We start from the raw sequence: 18,573 nt of genomic DNA, 5'->3' as shown, positions 1-18,573 counted from the left end.
TACCAAGCGCAAGATCCAAGCTGAGACCCTGTCATGCACATGCTTGCTAGTGAGAACTTGCAGATCCTGGTGTTGATAGTTATCAAACAGTGCAATTTCACTATATCAATTGAAGGCTATCCTTTACTCGTGACGTACTATACATAGCCGCAAACGTGATTCCTGTCCTCCTATCTTCGTTGAGCTATATAAACTGGACCAGATGTTCCACATGGTCTTGCAAAACCTTGTCTTTACCTTAGACTTCAGGGTGCTCGTTCAGCCATTGCTCGAATCCCGTGGGAGTAATCGTCTCTTCCCACCCCTTGCAATCACTGGGATCAGCAAGCGCCACACCCTCCAAGATCGCAAGTGCGTAGGCCAAATCGATATACTTGTTTGATTCCAAAGGACTCATGAACTGTCTTGCCTGGGCCAGCATTCCTTCGAGCTCAGGTCGACCACCAACAGGTTGCTTCTTGATGTCGATATTTCGTGCTTTTCCATACATTTCACCGAGCTCGGGAACTGTGCATCTGAAAGACTCGACGTAATAAACACCCCTCTGTATAATCTCCGGGTCGGCTATCGCTGCCAGTGTATATTTTGCCAAGTCGTCAGCACTGATCAAAGACATCTTGTCCTCACCAGTACCACAGTAAGTAACTGTCTTGCTCTCAGAGTCGATAGCAGATCGGCGTCCATCCTTCTTGCAGTTGATAAACATGTATTCTAGGATAGAGCCGCAGAATCCGTAAATGGGTTTCAACCCACTCGAGAGTTCAGCAAGACGCTTGAAAGACATGTAAGCATCATAAGTCTCATGGTCACCCATGTTGAGCTTTGTCCAATCAAAGTTCCATGATGCGGCGTGGAAAACCTGAATTCCAGGTTAGTCAGTACAGATCCATGTCGAGAAGTTGGGGGCCATACCTTGACACCTGCTTTCTCTGCCTCCAACAGAAGAGATAACTGGCCTGCTCCAATAATACTTGGCACAGCTGGCAAGGCAGCGATGACGGCATCGACTCCTTGGACACCCTTCTTATAAGACTCTGAGTCGAAATAGTCTCTACAAGTGATGAAAGACTCGAGCTTGGAGGAGATTTCTGGGTCGAGTTTATCCGCGTTTCTGCTTAGACCACGGACTGAATGGCCTTGAGCGATGGCGGCGCGGGCCAACGGCTGCCCGACCATTCCGGTTATACCAGCGATGAGGATAAGCATGCTTTCGAATAGTAACAAATATTAGCCTGGCGAACTGATTTGATACGGCGAACAAAGAAAAGTATCTGGGGCAAGATCTCTTTATATAGTGTCTTAGCTCGCAGAGGTTACTCGATTAGACTGGCAGTCGCAGTCATGCGGCGCGGAATCACTTGGCTTATCGAGCTACAACCATAAACTTAGAATTCTACTCTCCTATATTGGCAACAAATCCGGTTTGGCAGGATCTTCATTGGAGGAGCTCGTCGGGTTTTTTGATCGTGTTAACCATTTGATTTCCCCGCTCATGACGATCGACGGTCCACGTGGTTGATCCAAGTCCATACCAACTGAGCTAACTTGTGTCTAAATCGGCTTAATATCGAGACATATGCTGAGAACGAACTTTTGTACGATCTCGTATAAGGGCGAGCCAGGAGCCTCTTTTTTCTTCCGCCTTCCTGCCCTGAGACATTAAATTTACCGGGGGCCGAGAAACTTTCCGAGCCTATTGAAGTTATATCAGACGTCCTCTCCACCTATCCTGAGATGTTCAATCCTTCCAGTCTTTCTGGTGGCGATTATGACACGCTTTGTTCTGTGTAGGCTCCGAGCAACCTCTTCATCTTCAAGTCCGGACCGCATCTAGCAAGAGTCGATTTCCCAAGGGTCACGTCACTTTGGCCAATAGCGACGGTCGAAGATGAGAGAGCTTTCCATTCCGCCTTCTCAAGTCGTTCTAGAAAATGGAGATACAGCAATATATCAGCAGAGACATCTCTTCTGCTTCCACTATTCAGGGCAATTATCCCCGCTCCTATGCGCAGCCTTTCCATTTCTATCGTATGAGAAGACAATCCTGTCTGTTTGGAGCGGCAGCATGGCAGAGCATTATACTGCATCGGACAACATGAGAGGATGATGTTGGTGAGAATATTTGTAAGTCTGAGCCTAAAGCTCTTGAGTAGAGATACATTGTTCCGTTGTTGGAAGTTGTAGGTGGTTAAGCGACAAATATTGATGTTGAGACATATATCAAAACAAGAACCCATCTTCACTTCGATACTCACAACAAACTAAAGAGGCCACTCCACGGTAATGGAGCGCGAAGAATGAACTTCTCGTTGGCGTCCAATCCAAAGTTAGCTCAAGATAATCGGAATATATTGGATGCTCTGTATTAGGCTCTTCTGAGTCACCTCACGCATGCCGTTGTTGATTGATTTGATCACCGTTAGAACATGCTATAAATCGTTGTTGTTCCAGGGCTAAAACGATAAAAGTCTGACATATAGTGAGTCAATTTAAAATTTTCATTCTGTCTCACCACCTTGAGTGGCGCAATTGGATAATCGAGGAAAATATCATATTATTCTCTTGGTATTCAGGGCTTGTACTACGCTTAATTCCGGTGACCTAATGCAGTCAATTGGCTGATTGTGCGTTGGCGAGCATTTGTAAATGCATGATGTGAGACATGAAAATCGGTGAAGCATAATGGGGCATGAACCACAGTGGGTGCGGGGTTCTAAATGAGTAGTGGTATATATTTGCAGTCGGCAAAGTTCGTAAGATCGTAGGTACTTGGGATAATAGTAGAAAGTAATTACAAAAAGGAAAACACTCCGTATCCCAATCTATAAAGAATCGTGTTTGTCCCATAGGAACAAGTCTAGGCGTGGGACTTTCTGCGGGCATCATTGTCAACATCGTTAGGTGTCTTTGAGCCAAAACCGAACATGTCAAGGAATGAGCTCCGCCTCTGTTCTTGAGCGCCTGCAGCGTCTTGGTCGTATGACTCGCGTCTGCTACCAGCGGGTGACATCTTCTTAGTAGCTCCGCCCAAGTAGTCCATGAGAGAGCTACGTCGCTGCTCGAGAGGCTTGGGAGGAGTGCAAACCATGATTTGGAGTTCAAGGTTCTCAATGTCGTTGTCGGTCTCAACCTTCGTGCGGCCGCAGTTGGCAAAGCTGGTACCAGAGTAGAAGACGTAGCCGGTGAAGGGGCTAGCCAAAGCGACTACTACGGCGCCCTTTTGGCGGGCAACCTGCAGGGTTTGCTTGGAGAGCGTCTTGGCGAAACCTTGGCGAATCCAGTGAGGATGCGTGATGACGGCATGAAGAAAGATGACCTCGGTGTGACGAACGAGGTACTTTTGCTGTGTTTCTGTGATGCCTTGCTGGAGAGCAGAGAGTCTCTTTATCGTCTTTGTCTGGTTGTCATCTGCTTCTAGACCAAAGACTGCAATACAAATACGAGAATTAGCTTAGTCTCCAATAAAAGAAGAAATCAAGGTTTCACAGGTTGTGGGTAGTAGTGGAGGTGAGATGAGGGGCACCCAATTTAACGTTACGTACCTTGCTCAGCCTGCTCGGCAACGCCCTTTTGTCCATCGGCATTCTGGTGGATGGTTTGGCAGATGGCCAAGGAAACAGGGTCGTGAGTCTTGGGAGCATCAACCACAAAGCAGAGCCAGCTGACGTTTTCTGCGTCAATGATTCTCTTGAGGACAGTCTCGACGTGATTTGATGCTGTTTCTGAACGAGTTGAGGGGAAGCAGTACTTGAAGACGGAATCCTCTGACAGGCCCTTGAGAATAATCTCCTTCAAGGCGGGAATGTCTTCCAAGGTAGCGATTCTGACACCCATAGCTGATGTGACTGACAGGTAAAGTGTAAAGTGATGTGTTGTTGATTGAGTTGAGTTAAGTTGAGTTGAGAGAATAAGTAAACTTGATGGTATCTAAAGAGTCAGGTCTCTTATTGTATCAGGGCTTGAGACTCATAATATCGCCTCCAAGGGCACAAAAAAAACCAAGAAGTGGGCTTTTTGGGGTCATTGCAAACGTCACACGTGAAGCAAATTCTGATCATGAGCCGACGCCAAGCCAAGCAAAATGAGATCATAGCGAGAGCCAAGAACAGGATTGGCCTCGTCGTAACCTTTCTTCTTTCACGCTTTAGAGGCCTCTAGCCCTGAAAGTGAGGCGCTGGCGGCCTCCTCTCAAGCCAAGCACGCTAAGCTAGGGACCAAACCCCCCACAAACGATCGACTCATTAACTGCCAAGTCTGCTGATTCCGCCCTAACCGTCCTGTAAGCTACTACTGGTTTTTGTCTCTGGGGGTATAATTTAAGCTTAACGTCCAAGGTTAAAAATAAGACTCTTGAACCATCGTCTGATGGCTGATTGTCACGTTAATATCGTATGAGACCTCAAACACAACCATGAACTGATACCAAGAACAATAAATAAATAGTTTCTCGGCATGGCGAAAACTAAACATCACCTAGATTATCGGGTTATGTACGAGGTACCACCTTTGCCGAGAAATAACAAGAGATGATGTGTCGGCATAATTTTCGGAAAGGGTTGCAACCTTTTTTTATTCTCGTCAATAACATGCATACGATAACTTCCTGCTTTCCATGAAAAGCCTAGGATTCTAAATGCTATTCAAGCATCGGAAGTCAGCTTTTAGACCTGCCAGCACATACAGATAATGCAGTCGAGAACACTGATAATCCCGCAAATTACCGAGTCATTCTTGTCATGCGTTGTAACAATTATCCCTCAGAGGGGTTTCGATCGTCCTCCGTTCCAGGTAAGGCTCTGCGATCATGTGATGATGCGTAATCTTCTGCTTCATTGCCATAACATCATAACCTGCATCTTGAAACTTGGTCATGCACAGTTTCATACCACATTTTAGCAGCCACAGAGATGGCAATGATTCTCTCATAGAGAGATGGTAACGCGCAATGAAGACCTTCGAGCCATTACGCCTCGTGTAAGAGTACACCCCACAAACCACATTGCGGGGAGCAGTAGTTAGCAAGGCACTATCCGCACCTGCAAGATCTAGAGATAGATACCCGACGAATGCTATCTTGAACTTGCGGGGTTCACTTCGGTTCAGCCCTACCTATTCAAGATACTCTAGATTATCCCATAGAGTGTGATTGGTTCGTCGAGGCTCGGCATTGCCAAGTTTGATCGCCTTGCGGGAATTTTGGGGCGGCCAAGATGGGAGCACCCATTAATACACTGCCCATCAATCATCCCCCGTGCTGAACTGTGACATCTCATTCGAATCAAGGACACTATCCAAGGCATTGGTACATTACAAACGCGCTCCCAGGCAATCTCCACGATCTTGGGAGGGTGTTTGAGTGGGTCTGGCAGGTTTCCCTTTGGCAGCCAAGCCAGTCGATATTAGCCTGTCCCTGTACAGAGTATAAGTCTGTCTCTTAGAATACCTTACATTCATTAACAATATAAGCCTTGTTAAGTAGTCTAATCTCTTTTATCCATCCATGGCAGGCAAGCTTCATAAATCATCTTGAAACCGGGATATGCCACGCATCGCTGAAACACGCTCTCATCAATCGTCCTCGTCGACTGGAGTGAAGCCGCGATAAAAAAGTCTGTGTAACTAGGACGATCTCCCAGTACAAACGGTCCGTTTTCCTTGTTTGTCATCATCAAGTCACTCAGCTCCTTCATTTTCTCTTTGACCCCTTCCCAAGTTTTTTCTTCTTTTTCTTCATTCTTCAGATCTTCCAGCTTGCAGCCAAGTAGTATTTCACTCTTGGCACGGAAATATTCCTGCGACCGAGGTGAGAGTAGGAGGTGTTCACGTGGTGTGATTGAGACACGCAATGCTGGGCCGATTGCGCTACGAGCACTGACCTCAATCTCTTGTCCAAGCTCGGATGTAAGAGTAAGAGGCGGGTTGGGGTAAGTAGTCTCCAAGAACTTGGCGATGGCTGGTGAGTCCATGAGGAATGTACCTGTAGGAACATGTTTGATCGTGGGGACTGTATAGTTCACATGAGACCTGGAGCTTGGCGGATGCGAGGCGAGACCACTGGTGTGTAGAGGTAAGTAGAGATTAATTTTGGAGACAAACAAGACTCACAGCTCTTGTAAAGTCGGCGCGATGTCAGGAAATTCGAGAAAAATAGTCGTGTATGGGACTTTCTTGTAGTTGAGCATGAGACGAATCTTCCATACTACAGGAGAGAAACAGACATTTTTGGTACAAGCCAAGTCGTATAGAATGATTTCTGGTTGTTGGGAGTCAGTCATGTTGATGCCGGATGATTATTGTAAAAATGGTCAGTTGTCTCAGTTTTACAATGTTGTGCAACGTCTGGATTCTGAAGCTGACGAGCTGAACAACAAATCATTCTATTGGCTGAGATAATGTGGTTGCCTAAAATCTAGGAATCAATGTATATTCACTACATATTATCTGGTATATCTGATCGCTTTTCAAATGTCCCATCGCCGTCATGGTTGAGGTTTAGATGGTTATTGATATTTAAAAATAATAATTTGGTCACCCTATACTCAGGGGAATCGGGCATGAAATAAATGCCGACGGTGTTTAGTGACGCGTACCTCGTTACATCTTATCTTATCAGATCATCCCGCAAAAATAATCTTCCATCTCCGACAGATAATCAAATCGGTACTGAAACGGTTGTGCCGCATTCAAAAGTGTATTAGGAAATGCCGATAGCGGTCATTGAAAAGACGACATATGATAATCTACAACTTAGCCCTTGGATTCACTTCTGATTCTGGGTCTGTTGTTCATGTCAAGACTCGTTGATAATGATAACTAACGTGCCTCGGCACCAAAAGATAAAGGCCGTCGTCATGACCCACCTTTCAAGACACAGCCGAGGTTTGAGAGTCTTAGTCTCATCGATTTTCCGACATCGCTCAGCCGAACCATTCCCCATAAAGTTCAACACCTCCTTTCTTCACTTTCTCCCCGCGAACTTATCAACTCTGGGGTAAATCTCATAATCTGGGGTAATATCTAATAACTCATATTCACACATACAAAATGCCTCCTCCTAATCCAGACTGGGTCAAGGCCCTGACTCCCTCAGGCCCTCAAGGATCTGAGCTCATCGCGAAGGAACGCGCTCAATCAGACATCAACGTCGACCAACTCGCTACATTCCTCTTCACAAAGGAAGTCCTCCAGCGCAATGCCAAAATCCTCAAGATCCTCCAAGATGACCCCGTGTTTGATAAGTCACAGAACTACTTCCGTGGCCGCACTGATCGTCTCGAGGCTGCGCTCGCCAGAGGAAAGCACCTGAAGCGTCTAAGCGACAAGCACAACTGGACTGAGGAGGAACATCATGTTGCGAACGATCTCATCAGCGAGCCTACACCTTATGGCCTCCACGCGACAATGTTCTTGAAGACTCTAGAAGAACAGGGAACACCAGCCCAGCACAAGCTCTTTCTTGAGAGAGCTAGAAATTATGAGATCATCGGATGTTACGCCCAAACTGAGTTGGGTCACGGATCTAACGTGAGAGGTCTTGAGACGACTGCCACCTGGAACCCCGAGGACAAGACATTCACTCTGCACTCTCCTCATCTCACTGCTTCAAAGTGGTGGATCGGTTCTCTCGGCAAGGCAGCCAACCACGCTGTCGTTGTCGCTCAGCTCATCCTTAACGGCAAATCATATGGCCCTCACCCCTTCGTCGTGCCAATTCGCGACATGAAGACCCACGAGCCTCTTGAGAACATCCACGTCGGGGATATCGGTCCCAAGTTCGGTTACAACACCATGGACAACGGTTTCTTGCTTTTCAACCACGTCAAGATCCCCCACGTCAACATGCTGAACCGTTTCTCTGGCATTGACCCCGAGACATCAAAGTACATCCGGCCTTCAAACCCAGCCCTTATCTACGGAACCTTGACCTTTATTCGATCATCCATTGTCTTCCAGTCTGGCTCTGTCCTTGCCCGCGGTGTCACCATCGCTACAAGATACTGTGCTGTTCGACGACAGTTCCAGGACCGCGATGCCTCTGGTGAGGTGGGCGAGAACCAGGTCCTCAACTACACCATGGTGCAGCACCGTCTCCTGCCTTTGCTCGCATCATCTTATGCTCTTCACTTCACCGGTCGCGCTATGATCAACCTTTACAACGCAAACCAGAAGCGCATGGCCCAGAGCCGTGACGCAAGCGACGCAAACAGCAACAAGCGTGGACCCGGACCTGAGGAGCTCAGCCCTGGTAGCGACCATTTGGCTGATCTGCACGCCATCTCCTGTTCCCTCAAGGCTTTTGCTTCTACAACCGCTGCTGAGGGTCTTGAAGTATGTCGTCGCGCTTGTGGTGGCCATGGCTACTCTGCCTTCTCTGGCATTGGCAGCTGGTACGCCGACTATCTTCCCACTGTTACATGGGAGGGTGACAACTACATGCTTACCCAGCAAGTCGCCCGATACCTCCTCAAGTCGGCTCGCGCCGTTCTCGCAGGAAAGGCACCCGATAACGGCATCTCTCGTATCTTTAAGGAGTTCATCCGAAGACAAGACATTGGTGCTGCCTTTGATGTTCTTGACAGCGATCAGGATCTTGTTGACGCTTTCGCCTGGCGCGTGTCTTTCCTCACCTTTGAGGCCCTTAAGCACAGAGATGAGGAGAAGCAGTCTTGGAACAGCCTGCTGATCGACTTCTGGCGCCTATCCACTGCGTATGCTCAGTACCAAGTCGTCAAGAACTTCCACGAGGCTCTCAAGGAGGAATCCACAAAAGCCTCTCTCGATGCCAACACCCTGGCTCTTCTTCACAAGCTCTTTGAGCTGTTCGCCCTGCACCACCTTCAAAGCTCTGCTTCTGAGTTCTTCACCAGCGCTGCCACAACGGTTCGCCAGATCCAGCTTGCACGCACAAAGCGTACACTCTCCCTTCTGGATGAGATCCGTCCCCACGCTGTGCGTCTCGTAGATGCGTGGTCGTTCCCTGACTGGCAGCTTGACAGTGCCCTGGGACGATCTGATGGCAAGGTGTACGAGGATCTGTTCCGTCGTGCTTCGGAGGATAACCCAGTTAACGATATTATCTTTGATTCTAATCCTGCATCGGATGTGCTGTTCCGAAAGAATGGCCTCAAGGCCAAGTTGTAATAGCGCTTGATATCACGTCTTTTAGAATGTTCTTATTTGTACTAGTACTCTTTACACATAGATTAAATACAGTCAAGCCTTTTGATACTTTGAAATCACTGTTCCCTCCCTTGATCTGAAAATTTACATTCAAAGAATGACTATCTTTGCGCTATCTTGGGAGTAAATACTGATACGCTCAGTGCTTCCAAAAAGCCCGACACCTACATTGATGCTACCAATAAAGACTACAGCATCCTTTTATAAATGCACTCCTCCCATCCCTCTCGCAATCTCTTCAATCTCTGTGGCATGCCTTACACCTTCGACTGACACATGATCCCGTCCACCGATCGGAGCTCCACACTCTGGACACGTTGCTTCCTGCATCGCCATACCACAATTGTTGATAGTAAAAGGGTGCCCGTTACGACGCGTGTACCAATGTCCCGTTCCACGTAGCTCTCCCGTAGACGCAGCATACACTTGTCTCAACTCCTCGGCTGTAACAGGACGATAAACTCCACCATTCAGAGCTTCTTCCGCAGCGTCTACCTCTTTCTCGAGGAACGCACATGATGGGTTCTTCTCCAGGAGATTCCTTGCTTTTGAAATGTGGTCAAGACCCTTCTCACGTAGCTGGTCCAGTGAGTCAGGAACGGCTGTCGATACAGATATCGAGGCCTGGCCATTCTGCTGATTGGGTTCAGAGGGTTTGGAGGCACATTGACGGGAGAAGGCGCAAATTTGAGCATAAAATACGTGACCCTGGGTCTCTTCTCGTGGATATCGGGCAGCCTGTGCATCTTTGATCAAGGTATCGCAGTCGCTCATGAAGCACGAAAAGTCGAGATGGACTTCTGATGTGGGAGACTTTGCTTTCCCGCCGACCAAGAGCCCAAAGAAGTCGGAAAGAATTAATATGTCGCATTTCAAAAGCAATGCTGCCGAGAGGAGGGTCCCTTTTGCTTGGATGACAGCCTGGTCGTATCGGAATTCATTCTGCCCACCCCGATGAAGGTTGGAGTGCCTGACAAGATTTGCGACGCGCTGGAAAGGTTGTTCCTCCTTTCTCACTTTGGCGGCATAGAATACCACATATTTCCGAAATCTGAGAATGGAATCATATCGTGTACGAACAAACTCTTTCAGGATCTGTAGTTGTCTTTGGCGCGAACCTGAAACAGTCAAATTCGCATTTGTCCCAGGGTTGCGGTCCAGTAGCCCAGGAGGTTTCATAGCGACCAGGCGTTCCTGTTCACTCACAAGTCCTGATGCCAATAAGCGATACTCATCGTTTGAACAAGAGATGAACTTCTTTGTCGCCTCGTCAAGCATAGCTCGGCGCACAATTCGACCGTATCGTGAGATACTGCGGAGAGACCCGCGACAGGTGGCACAGGACTTAATGTCCTGACCGTCCAGAGAGAAAGGCTCAGAGCTCCGAAGAATCTGTGTGGGAAGACCGTCGGCATCGAGTGTGTAGTGTGCTGCCATGTCCATCTGACCATCCATTGAAGAGACAGCGAGGAAGTGCCCACAGTTAGGGAATACACAAGGCTCTTCATCAAGATCAATGTCTCGGTATTCCGTCATCATGATGAAGTCGACGCATACAGACTTGATATCTTCAGTTGCGCAGATCTGGCAGAATTTGGAAGAAGGACAGACTTCTCCACAGATTGATGGGCCTATAATAGTTAGCAAGGAAACTACAATACCAAATCGGTGCTACTTACATTGATGCCCACAGTCGAGGAGCTTGTCACATCTCAAGGAACAAGGCACCCAGTTGCAAGGGGCGGCACAGGGTGCAGTACACTGAGAATGGACACAGCTTGAAGCGCACGTTGCCTCAGCACAGGGAGCACAAGGTTCGCTGCAAGGTTTGTCGCATCTTGAGTGAATGCAACGGACTTCGCATCGTTCCTTGCACGGTTGACAAGGTGCATCACCATGGCAACTTTGAGCACAGCTATGTTGGCAAGTCGAGTAGTTCCGACCGCAGCGTTGGGTGCATATACCATGATTTTTCTGTATAATCTCCCCGTCCTTGCGAGTGTTGCATTGGAAGCAACGCGTCTTGCAGGTATGCCCACAGGTGCGATGGCTCCCACATGGCGAAAGACACTTGAAGTCATCCGTGGTGACATCCTCACAACACTTAACGTATACTTCATGACCACATCCTGGGACTTTCTTCGTGACCATCTTGACACATCGGACAGACGCTGGGTTTTGTGCTTCCCAGCATTTCGGAGAAGAAAGGTGATGTCCACACGGAAGCAGTACATCAGTTTTCTCAAGTCTAACGAGACATTTATTCTGACAAGGCTCTCCGCATTTGAGGGGGCAAGCGTGATTGCATCCTTGCTTCAATCGTGGACATGCTTCTAAGCACTTGACGGCGCGGTGAAGGGTGTCTGAGTGACACTTGCGCTTGCAGGGATGGCCGCAGGTTAATCGCTTGTCGCAAACAAGTCGACAACCACCCTCGGGAGACATTTGAGAAAAGTGCTCGGGATGTGAGACCAGCATAGGTGTCTCCGGATGCCTGGGGCACTGCAGTTCCAGCTTCGCACCAACATTTTCATTGACGGCCAGGACTTTGATGACTTGGTTCCACATAGGTACCCTCTCATACGAGCTTGTGTTTCCAATGATGTACATGCCATGCTGCGCACGGGACAACAGAACGTTGATACGGTTCGAGGTCTTGAGGAAGCCACACTCCTTCTGAGGATTGTTTCGAACCATGGAGATCACGATAACTTTGGCTTCTTCACCCTGAAAGTTATCAACGGTCGCCACTCTGACAGTCTTGAGGAGAGTTGTCTTTCGAAGGGGGCTAATGTTTGGGAGAATAGCATCCCCACCCTCCCCTTCAATAGTCTCGAGTTCGTCCGCGTCCCGATCGTTGACACAAATCTCAAACATGGACTCCATCTTACGACGCAAGAGTTGAAGCTGACCTAGGTATGGTGTGATGACCGCGATGTCCCCTGCTCCGTACTTCCCCTGCTGCGATAGGTGAGAAACAAGAGAAACTGTCATGTCCACTTCGAAGTTGTTGGACCTGGAAGTACTCATTGACTCGTCGTTACCGTTTGCATTTTCAGGTTGATCATGGTTGAACCAGAATAGACGTCGTCTCATACCCACTACCTGTGGATAGTCTTCTACGTTCTGTGAGTCTTTCAGCGATGGATACAACGTCGATCGGACCAGTTCAGCGATTGAAGGATGCATTCGTCTTTGTGTCTCGAGCACACTGTAAGGTATCTTTACCGCTGTGTCGTGCGATGGTTCAACTAGTCTCTCGAACAAGGAAACATCGAGGGAAAATTGCTTGCCACGTGGATTGGTGCTTTGCAGATCGTAGTTCTGTATCTGAGGGCGAAGTTGCAGATGGTCGCCAATCAGTATGGCATGCTCTATGGAAGGGAGGAGGGCCGTAAGATTATGGGCCTCGAGAACCTCACCCGCCTCTTCGCAAAGCATCACCTTGCATCGCAACTTTCGCAAGAGAGTCAAGTTCCTGGCCAAACCTGTCGTGGTTACGCCGACGATATCTGCCTCGTTGAGACAGCGCAGGTCAATGTCCCCACGGATTTCGTCTTTGTGTCGCACGGCATTTTTATATTCTAGATCCAGTCTTGCGAGTTTGGTTATGATTGGATCCCTGATTGACTCGATCCAGTGCCGATGGAGGGTGACCCGTTCTTCCTTGGTCAGAGTTTGAAGTGGAGCAAGCTTGAGCTGTCCAAGTCGTCTAGGGCGGCTTCCTGTAACATGATTTCCGCCTTGAAGCCAACGATGAATGGCCATTTCGGGCTGATGAATGACTGTTTTCCACCCATCACGGTCTTCTCCAAAAATCTCTGCGTATTGTCGAGGGTATTCGGACGACAGCAAGGCCTTGATGGAGGTCCATGATTGGCACGAGGCAAGCTCCTGCAGCAGTTCCTGCCCCTCCTCGACATGTTGGCGGATTCGTTGATCTGCTTCCCACAGGCCACCCTTTTCAGACTTTGTTAGGAACGTCTCTCTGGCAACAGCACGTAAGTTCAGATTCTCCAATTGCTCAGACTTAGATCGTGACCCCATACGAATGATGCTTTTGATTCCGTCATCGAGGAGATGTTCAAGTAACTGATCCAGAGCGTGGTTCGTGTAGCAGACACAAAGAATTGGACCTAGCTTCGCTCTCTTTCTACTGTTCAAGAGAACTTTGATGATCTTTTCTCCAGTGTAGCTTTTGCCCGTTCCCGGAGGGCCTTGGACAAGCGACAACTCTCTTGTCAAGGTGTTCAATAGGGCAGCAGACTGAGTGGGATCGAGACTGGTTTTGAGTGCCAGAGTTTCGGGCGCAAGAGGCGAGCGAGGGTTCATAGCAAGCGCGGATTTGTCAGCGGTAAGGCAGCCGAGGTCGAAAGCAAAGCCTGGCACTCTCGCATATTGTGGTAGTCCGACATCCACATCGGAGTCTGGGTCGTTCTTGGGCGCCAACAACTTCTTGAATGGAATGTCAGGCTTCTCATGCATCTTTTGCAGAGCTGATAGGGTGTGTTTGAACGAGTCAAGGAGCACTCCTGGGAACTCGACAAGATATCGACGCGGAGATGATCGGGTGCTTTTGTACCATCGCATGGCATGCGATATCTCAGTGTCAGTTGGATCCACAAGTCGCAGGTTGACAAACAAAACTGCCTCATCGTCCGACAGGGTTCTGACTTCTTCGTTAGACTCCTGACCCTCGGCCTTCTTCTGTAATGTTCTGCCTTCTTTGTCGTCCCTCGATCTCATTGTGGTGTCAGACACAACGCAGAATATCACTGTACCTTTGATATCGAACAGACAGACAAGCGCGCCAGCTTGCAATCTCTTGGAATGTCCCCACCACTCTCGTCGTTTTTTCGCGTTCAGCTTGCTAACGGCAGGGGGTTGCTTGCAGGATAAAACCATCTCTAGCCCTCCAATCCGATGCCAATTGACATGAATGGGCATGGGGCTTTCGTAAGTGTAAGTTCTCATAGTTTTTGACTTTTGAAGAATGCCTCGCTTTGAGTCTCGAGCCGCTTCCAGCATGTCACGCACAACGTCTCGGAGCTGTCCAACTGTATCCTCTCGAATGAGTCGAAACTCTCGATCTAGACGGCCTCGGATTCCTCCGATATGCCATTCAGAAGGATACTTGGTTGGCAAGTACTCTGCGCGGGGAGATACAATCTCATCGAAGGTAGGCATGATTTGGATATTCCTGATGTCGGTGTGGTCATTGTCATGGCGGCGTCCGTCAGCAGAGAGTGTGCCTGGCCCATTTCGTTTGAGCACGAAACTTTCCCTCGATAGTGGGGCATGAGTGTTGAACATCATCTCGGGGATATCCTTGCCAGTGTCCAGTCGTTGTTGCATGTACTCGACATACTTGGACGCCTGCACGAATGAGAAGTTATCTTTGCCGTTAGAGTGGTGATGCAAGAGCTGGGCAAATGCGGAGACCAGCCTGCCACATTCTGGATTGACAATGTTGTTGGTGTTGCAATCGATTATCTTTGCAAGCACGTTAAGTGAAAGCTCGAGTATTCCAAGTCGTAAAGTACATTGTGTAGGTCGTGTCAATTCAGCGATGAGCTGGAGAATGAAATTGAACAATATGGTCATTCGCCGACCCTGAACTCCAAGAAGAAAGTTGAACAAGTCGGCGACTTGCTGTTCAAGAACGGCTGAGTCTACAACTCGGGGGTGTGTGATAAGGGAAAACAGTGGTCTGACTTCGGTCTCCCACAGAGTGAGCTTGTTAGCATTTCCAGGTTGTGCGATATGCCGTTCAGTCAACGCCTTGATAAACGTCAGGCCAGAATCTTTGGCAAGAAGTTTGATGGCTTCTTGTGCAGCGCCGATATCACCGTCCAACAATTCTAAACCGAGTTGGAAGAACTGGCCCACAACAACGTTCTTCAACTCGGGCGAATTGGATCCCGAGTCTCCCAGCTTGATGAGCTTCTTCCACTGGTGCAGTTTTCCATCTCGAGGAGCGCTGGGGGCGTTGGTATGATTGGGTCTGGCGGATCTCTGCGTGCTTGAAGTATCATGTAGGAATCGGCAATTCTGACCGTATGTACACCTATTTCGCAGAAAATGGGGACATGATTGAGGTTGATTGTTCGACGTAAAGCCCTTCCGGCCATTTCTAAAAAGTTAGTGACGATTTATTGACGCAGCTGGGTTGCCTTACCGTCGATTTTCTGCCATACTTATCTCATGTAGAAAACGTTAAGGAATAGTTCGTTGAGTATTATTGACGTAGACAGCTTGAGAACTAATAACCAGGATGGTGCGGTATTTATGTGTAGAGAGATAATTTGAAAAGAGCTGATGTTGGTAGGGGTTATCGTTGGTAGTCAGACATGTTGGCCGAAATGGTCGGCCTCCTACAGTCGAAATGTAAAAAGGCCTGTCTACGTGGACCAACAAAATGATTTTCCTTTGTAACATGCAAGAAGCTTGGAGTGGCTCTACAGCCGACAGACAAATAGCTATCATTTGTTGAACCATCATGTTTGTGTAACATGAAAGAGTATGACAGTGAAGGGCTAGATGATAAAGCACGTGCCACTGTGATATGATACAAAGACTATTGACTCTGTTGCTTTCTGTATTCTAGATCGCTAGTGCCTGATAAAGACAAAAGACTTATAATGAGTAGAACTACATGTGTATCACAGAGTGGTAGAGATTGAGGTCCAGCTGAAAGGCCCCTCCAAGCCGACCGGGCCACTGAAACTGACATGGCTCAGACGATTGCACTGTTGGTGACCTCAGAAGTCGCAACGACTACGATTCATTGGTCACGTATGTCTGTCACACGCAATTCTCTAGGAGGACGGCCATGATATGAGACAGCACAGGTCAGCTATTGGCTGAAGGTACGTGAATGGCTATAGCAGCGGCAGAAGGTGTGGGCTCCTGCTGATGAGGTGATCAAAGCGTCCAATAGACTTCCTGTCACCCTAGCATTTAAGCTCTAGGCTGCCAAATTAAATTAACAAAGAGTGTTGCCTAAACAGCATAAACTGACTCGCTAATTTCGTCTATTATGCCTCCGGCGGCTAATATTTTTGGTGCCCTGGTGGCAACGTCTGAGCCGCATTATCATGTTGACAGTGGCCCTTTCAGTCACAGCTAGACAAGGGCCTTATTCCGTTGTACAATATCTACGACCAACGCCGACGGTATAATAATAAAGCTTGTGCCATCGACTAACAGCATAGGAATACTGTGACACGGACGTATCTGCAGCCTCTTTAACGCAATTGATCATTTAATATTACAGCTGGATTTAGATGTAAAAAGGTATGTCTGCGTTTCTGTGTGGGTAGTCTTTTGAACCTTCATCCGTACGAATTGGAACAATGATGAAACCACCTCGAACCCAGCGAGTGTTCTTACTTATTATACCCTCCAGTCTTCAGAGTATCAGATCAAAAATTACCTGTGCATTCAATGCGGGTCCTGTGAGTTGTTCGACTTGCTGCGGTTGGTTTGCAACTCTAGCTTCCCGGCCATTGCCTTTTTCGTATTCTTTCCGAAGGCAGAATTATATTGTCAGTCATGGTGACAAAAATCCAGCCGAGCTGACGCAGGGTTATGGCGCAGCTCGTTGGAAGAAGTCAAAGAATCCTTCGTTTTCGACTTGGCGGGAACTGTGCCCCTGTTCGTTGACGATCTAGAACTGTGATCACCTGGGAACAATCCTACGCTCCACACATGAATGCGAATAAACAAGAACGTTTTCCCTTTTATTGAGTACTTGTCTGGCAACAAGCTTGCGTCACGCATTCATTATATGTCGATCCCGTAATCGTTCCATGAAACATATCGTCGTGGCTGTGAAGAATTTCTCATTTACCGTATTGTTGATCATCTCGTAATTGGCCGAAGCGTAAAAGGCGTCGTTGGTCCGCGCCGCTTTGCCGAATAGAGTTGCCTGATTGATCCTTCGATAGGGACCCCGTCGGCCTAATTCGGTGCTCAAGTCGAGCATCGGTCTAGAACTTCTACTAGCGCTATTGCTCGTATAACTAACAATCTTCCCCTCAACGGCCTCAACAACTTCAAAAACTCGAATGAATGGTTTCGTGGTACACAAAAGTCTCCATGGCTTCAGGTTACAGACTTGCCAGTTCATGTGAAGCTGCAATGGTTGATGATATTGGGAAAGGTCCCTCCAGAAGGATGGTCCTTCGGCATCACCTACGAACGAACTGGCTGAGATACATCACCGGCCTGTTATTCTTCTTGTGTGTTCATACACTCACATATATCGCTCACCCCGACTAATTGTCGTGTAGATGTATTGGCGAACTCATCTATATCCAACACCTTAGCAAAGGTCTGATCCGTGTATCGAACGACCCATACGACATCCGCTTCAGCGGCCTCACATATAAAAGCCCAGAACTTTGGGACGATGCCCACCAGTCCTTCCTTCGCAATGCCGACCCTGTCCCGATCCACTCCCACAACGACTACGAGCGTCATATTCCCCTCTTTGATGCTCTCGGCTCAGGATGCATCAGTGTCGAAGCAGATGTTCATCTGAAAAGGTCAAGCTTACTCGTTGGCCACTCAAGCTTGGGTCTTAGCAGTAAGAAAACGCTTGAATCATTGTATCTAGAGCCTTTGCAGCGCATGATCAAGGCTCAGAATGAGGGACTCACAGGTCAATGGAGAGGGTTGTTTGACAAAGCTCCAAAGCAAACATTGACTCTGCTGATTGACTTCAAGTCTTCTGGAGCAAAGACCTTCGCTGAGCTGGATCGGCATTTACAGCCTTTGCGGGATCTAGACTATCTCACCTATTGGAATGGCACGGCGAGAATCACACGCCCACTTACTGTCGTGGTAAGCGGAAATGCGCCATTCGAATCCGTTATAGGAATGAACTCAACACATAGAGATATCTTCTGGGACGCCAAACTTGAACGTCTGGTATCCATGGAAGATAATTTCGATACCAAGCCTCCAACATATCGCTTCAACCAATCCAACTCGTACTTTGCATCCACAAGGTTCCGAAACGCAAAGTTGTTCAGATCTGATTATGAGAGCTCTCTCGATGTTTTACCAAAAAGAGAGAGAGATATGACATCGACACAGATCGAGCAGGCAGAATCTCGCGGATTATTAGCTCGATACTGGGACACACCTTCTGAGCCGCCAAATGTGAGGGATATAGCTTGGCGTGTGCTGATCGATAATGAGATTGGTCTCTTGAACATGGATGATTTGGGGATCGTGAGGCAAAGGGCCAAGGGTTGGGGAAGTTTAAGGAATGAGGATTTGTGAGCATGAATGATGATCTTTGTTTTACTGTACCCGTAGTCTCGCAAGCTTATTTTCTGACCAATCAAATAAGGCAATTTGTTTATCAGTGGAGTGACCAGGGGG

At 48.0% G+C, this 18,573-nt stretch overlaps 6 protein-coding genes across 6 annotated transcripts; 2 read left to right on the top strand and 4 right to left on the bottom strand.

Annotated features, from left to right (window-relative positions):
• Positions 1-6: 6 nt before the first annotated feature.
• On the bottom strand, positions 7-1,486 carry EDB82DRAFT_44448 (uncharacterized protein). The gene is made up of 2 exons (XM_025730803.2): positions 913-1,486; positions 7-859 (listed from the first exon to the last, which is right to left on the bottom strand). Exons 1-2 carry the CDS (start codon positions 1,204-1,206, stop codon positions 239-241), a joined length of 915 nt encoding a protein of 304 aa, XP_025589892.1. The 5' UTR covers positions 1,207-1,486; the 3' UTR covers positions 7-238.
• A 1,061-nt stretch (positions 1,487-2,547) lies between these two features.
• Positions 2,548-4,260, bottom strand: EDB82DRAFT_44453 (uncharacterized protein). Its single transcript, XM_025730804.2, has 2 exons — positions 3,543-4,260; positions 2,548-3,426 (listed from the first exon to the last, which is right to left on the bottom strand). Exons 1-2 carry the CDS (start codon positions 3,832-3,834, stop codon positions 2,858-2,860), a joined length of 861 nt encoding a protein of 286 aa, XP_025589893.1. The 5' UTR covers positions 3,835-4,260; the 3' UTR covers positions 2,548-2,857.
• Positions 4,261-5,390: 1,130 nt separating this feature from the next.
• EDB82DRAFT_44506 (uncharacterized protein) lies at positions 5,391-6,337 on the bottom strand. The gene is made up of 2 exons (XM_025730805.2): positions 6,106-6,337; positions 5,391-6,054 (listed from the first exon to the last, which is right to left on the bottom strand). The coding sequence occupies exons 1-2, from the start codon at positions 6,273-6,275 to the stop codon at positions 5,481-5,483; spliced, it is 744 nt and encodes a 247-aa protein (XP_025589894.1). The 5' UTR covers positions 6,276-6,337; the 3' UTR covers positions 5,391-5,480.
• Positions 6,338-7,044: 707 nt separating this feature from the next.
• EDB82DRAFT_422456 (uncharacterized protein) lies at positions 7,045-9,141 on the top strand (the record flags this gene model as incomplete). Its single annotated transcript, XM_025730806.1, has 1 exon — positions 7,045-9,141. The coding sequence occupies one exon, from the start codon at positions 7,045-7,047 to the stop codon at positions 9,139-9,141; it is 2,097 nt and encodes a 698-aa protein (XP_025589895.1).
• A 95-nt stretch (positions 9,142-9,236) lies between these two features.
• Positions 9,237-15,586, bottom strand: EDB82DRAFT_532569 (uncharacterized protein). The gene is made up of 3 exons (XM_065609253.1): positions 15,359-15,586; positions 10,860-15,313; positions 9,237-10,811 (listed from the first exon to the last, which is right to left on the bottom strand). The coding sequence occupies exons 1-3, from the start codon at positions 15,373-15,375 to the stop codon at positions 9,382-9,384; spliced, it is 5,901 nt and encodes a 1,966-aa protein (XP_065465544.1). The 5' UTR covers positions 15,376-15,586; the 3' UTR covers positions 9,237-9,381.
• A 1,426-nt stretch (positions 15,587-17,012) lies between these two features.
• Positions 17,013-18,471, top strand: EDB82DRAFT_532568 (uncharacterized protein; the record flags this gene model as incomplete). The annotated part of the gene is made up of 2 exons (XM_025730808.2): positions 17,013-17,423; positions 17,475-18,471. Exons 1-2 carry the CDS (start codon positions 17,254-17,256, stop codon positions 18,469-18,471), a joined length of 1,167 nt encoding a protein of 388 aa, XP_025589897.2. The 5' UTR covers positions 17,013-17,253.
• Between the last annotated feature and the right edge of the window lie 102 nt (positions 18,472-18,573).

The sequence above is a fragment of the Fusarium venenatum genome (assembly GCF_020744135.1).
Source record: "Fusarium venenatum strain MPI-CAGE-CH-0201 chromosome Unknown EDB82scaffold_1, whole genome shotgun sequence".
Lineage (NCBI taxonomy): Eukaryota > Fungi > Ascomycota > Sordariomycetes > Hypocreales > Nectriaceae > Fusarium > Fusarium venenatum.
The sequence above is the reverse complement of the archived record's forward strand: the minus strand, read 5'-3'. Positions and strand labels throughout refer to the sequence as shown.

Bases quoted from the DNA above. Each gene is read 5' to 3' on its own strand.
- EDB82DRAFT_44448 (XM_025730803.2), bottom strand. From the start codon at position 1,206: ATGCTTATCCTCATCGCTGGTATAACCGGAATGGTCGGGCAGCCGTTG. The intron at 860-912 runs GTATGGCCCCCA...CCTGGAATTCAG, and splicing joins CAGAGAAAGCAGGTGTCAAG to GTTTTCCACGCCGCATCATG.
- EDB82DRAFT_44453 (XM_025730804.2), bottom strand. From the start codon at position 3,834: ATGGGTGTCAGAATCGCTACCTTGGAAGACATTCCCGCCTTGAAGGAG. The intron at 3,427-3,542 runs GTACGTAACGTT...TTTGTATTGCAG, and splicing joins TGCCGAGCAGGCTGAGCAAG to TCTTTGGTCTAGAAGCAGAT.
- EDB82DRAFT_44506 (XM_025730805.2), bottom strand. From the start codon at position 6,275: ATGACTGACTCCCAACAACCAGAAATCATTCTATACGACTTGGCTTGT. The intron at 6,055-6,105 runs GTGAGTCTTGTT...TCTACACACCAG, and splicing joins GCGCCGACTTTACAAGAGCT to TGGTCTCGCCTCGCATCCGC.
- EDB82DRAFT_532569 (XM_065609253.1), bottom strand. The intron at 10,812-10,859 runs GTAAGTAGCACC...TAACTATTATAG, and splicing joins CCTCGACTGTGGGCATCAAT to GCCCATCAATCTGTGGAGAA.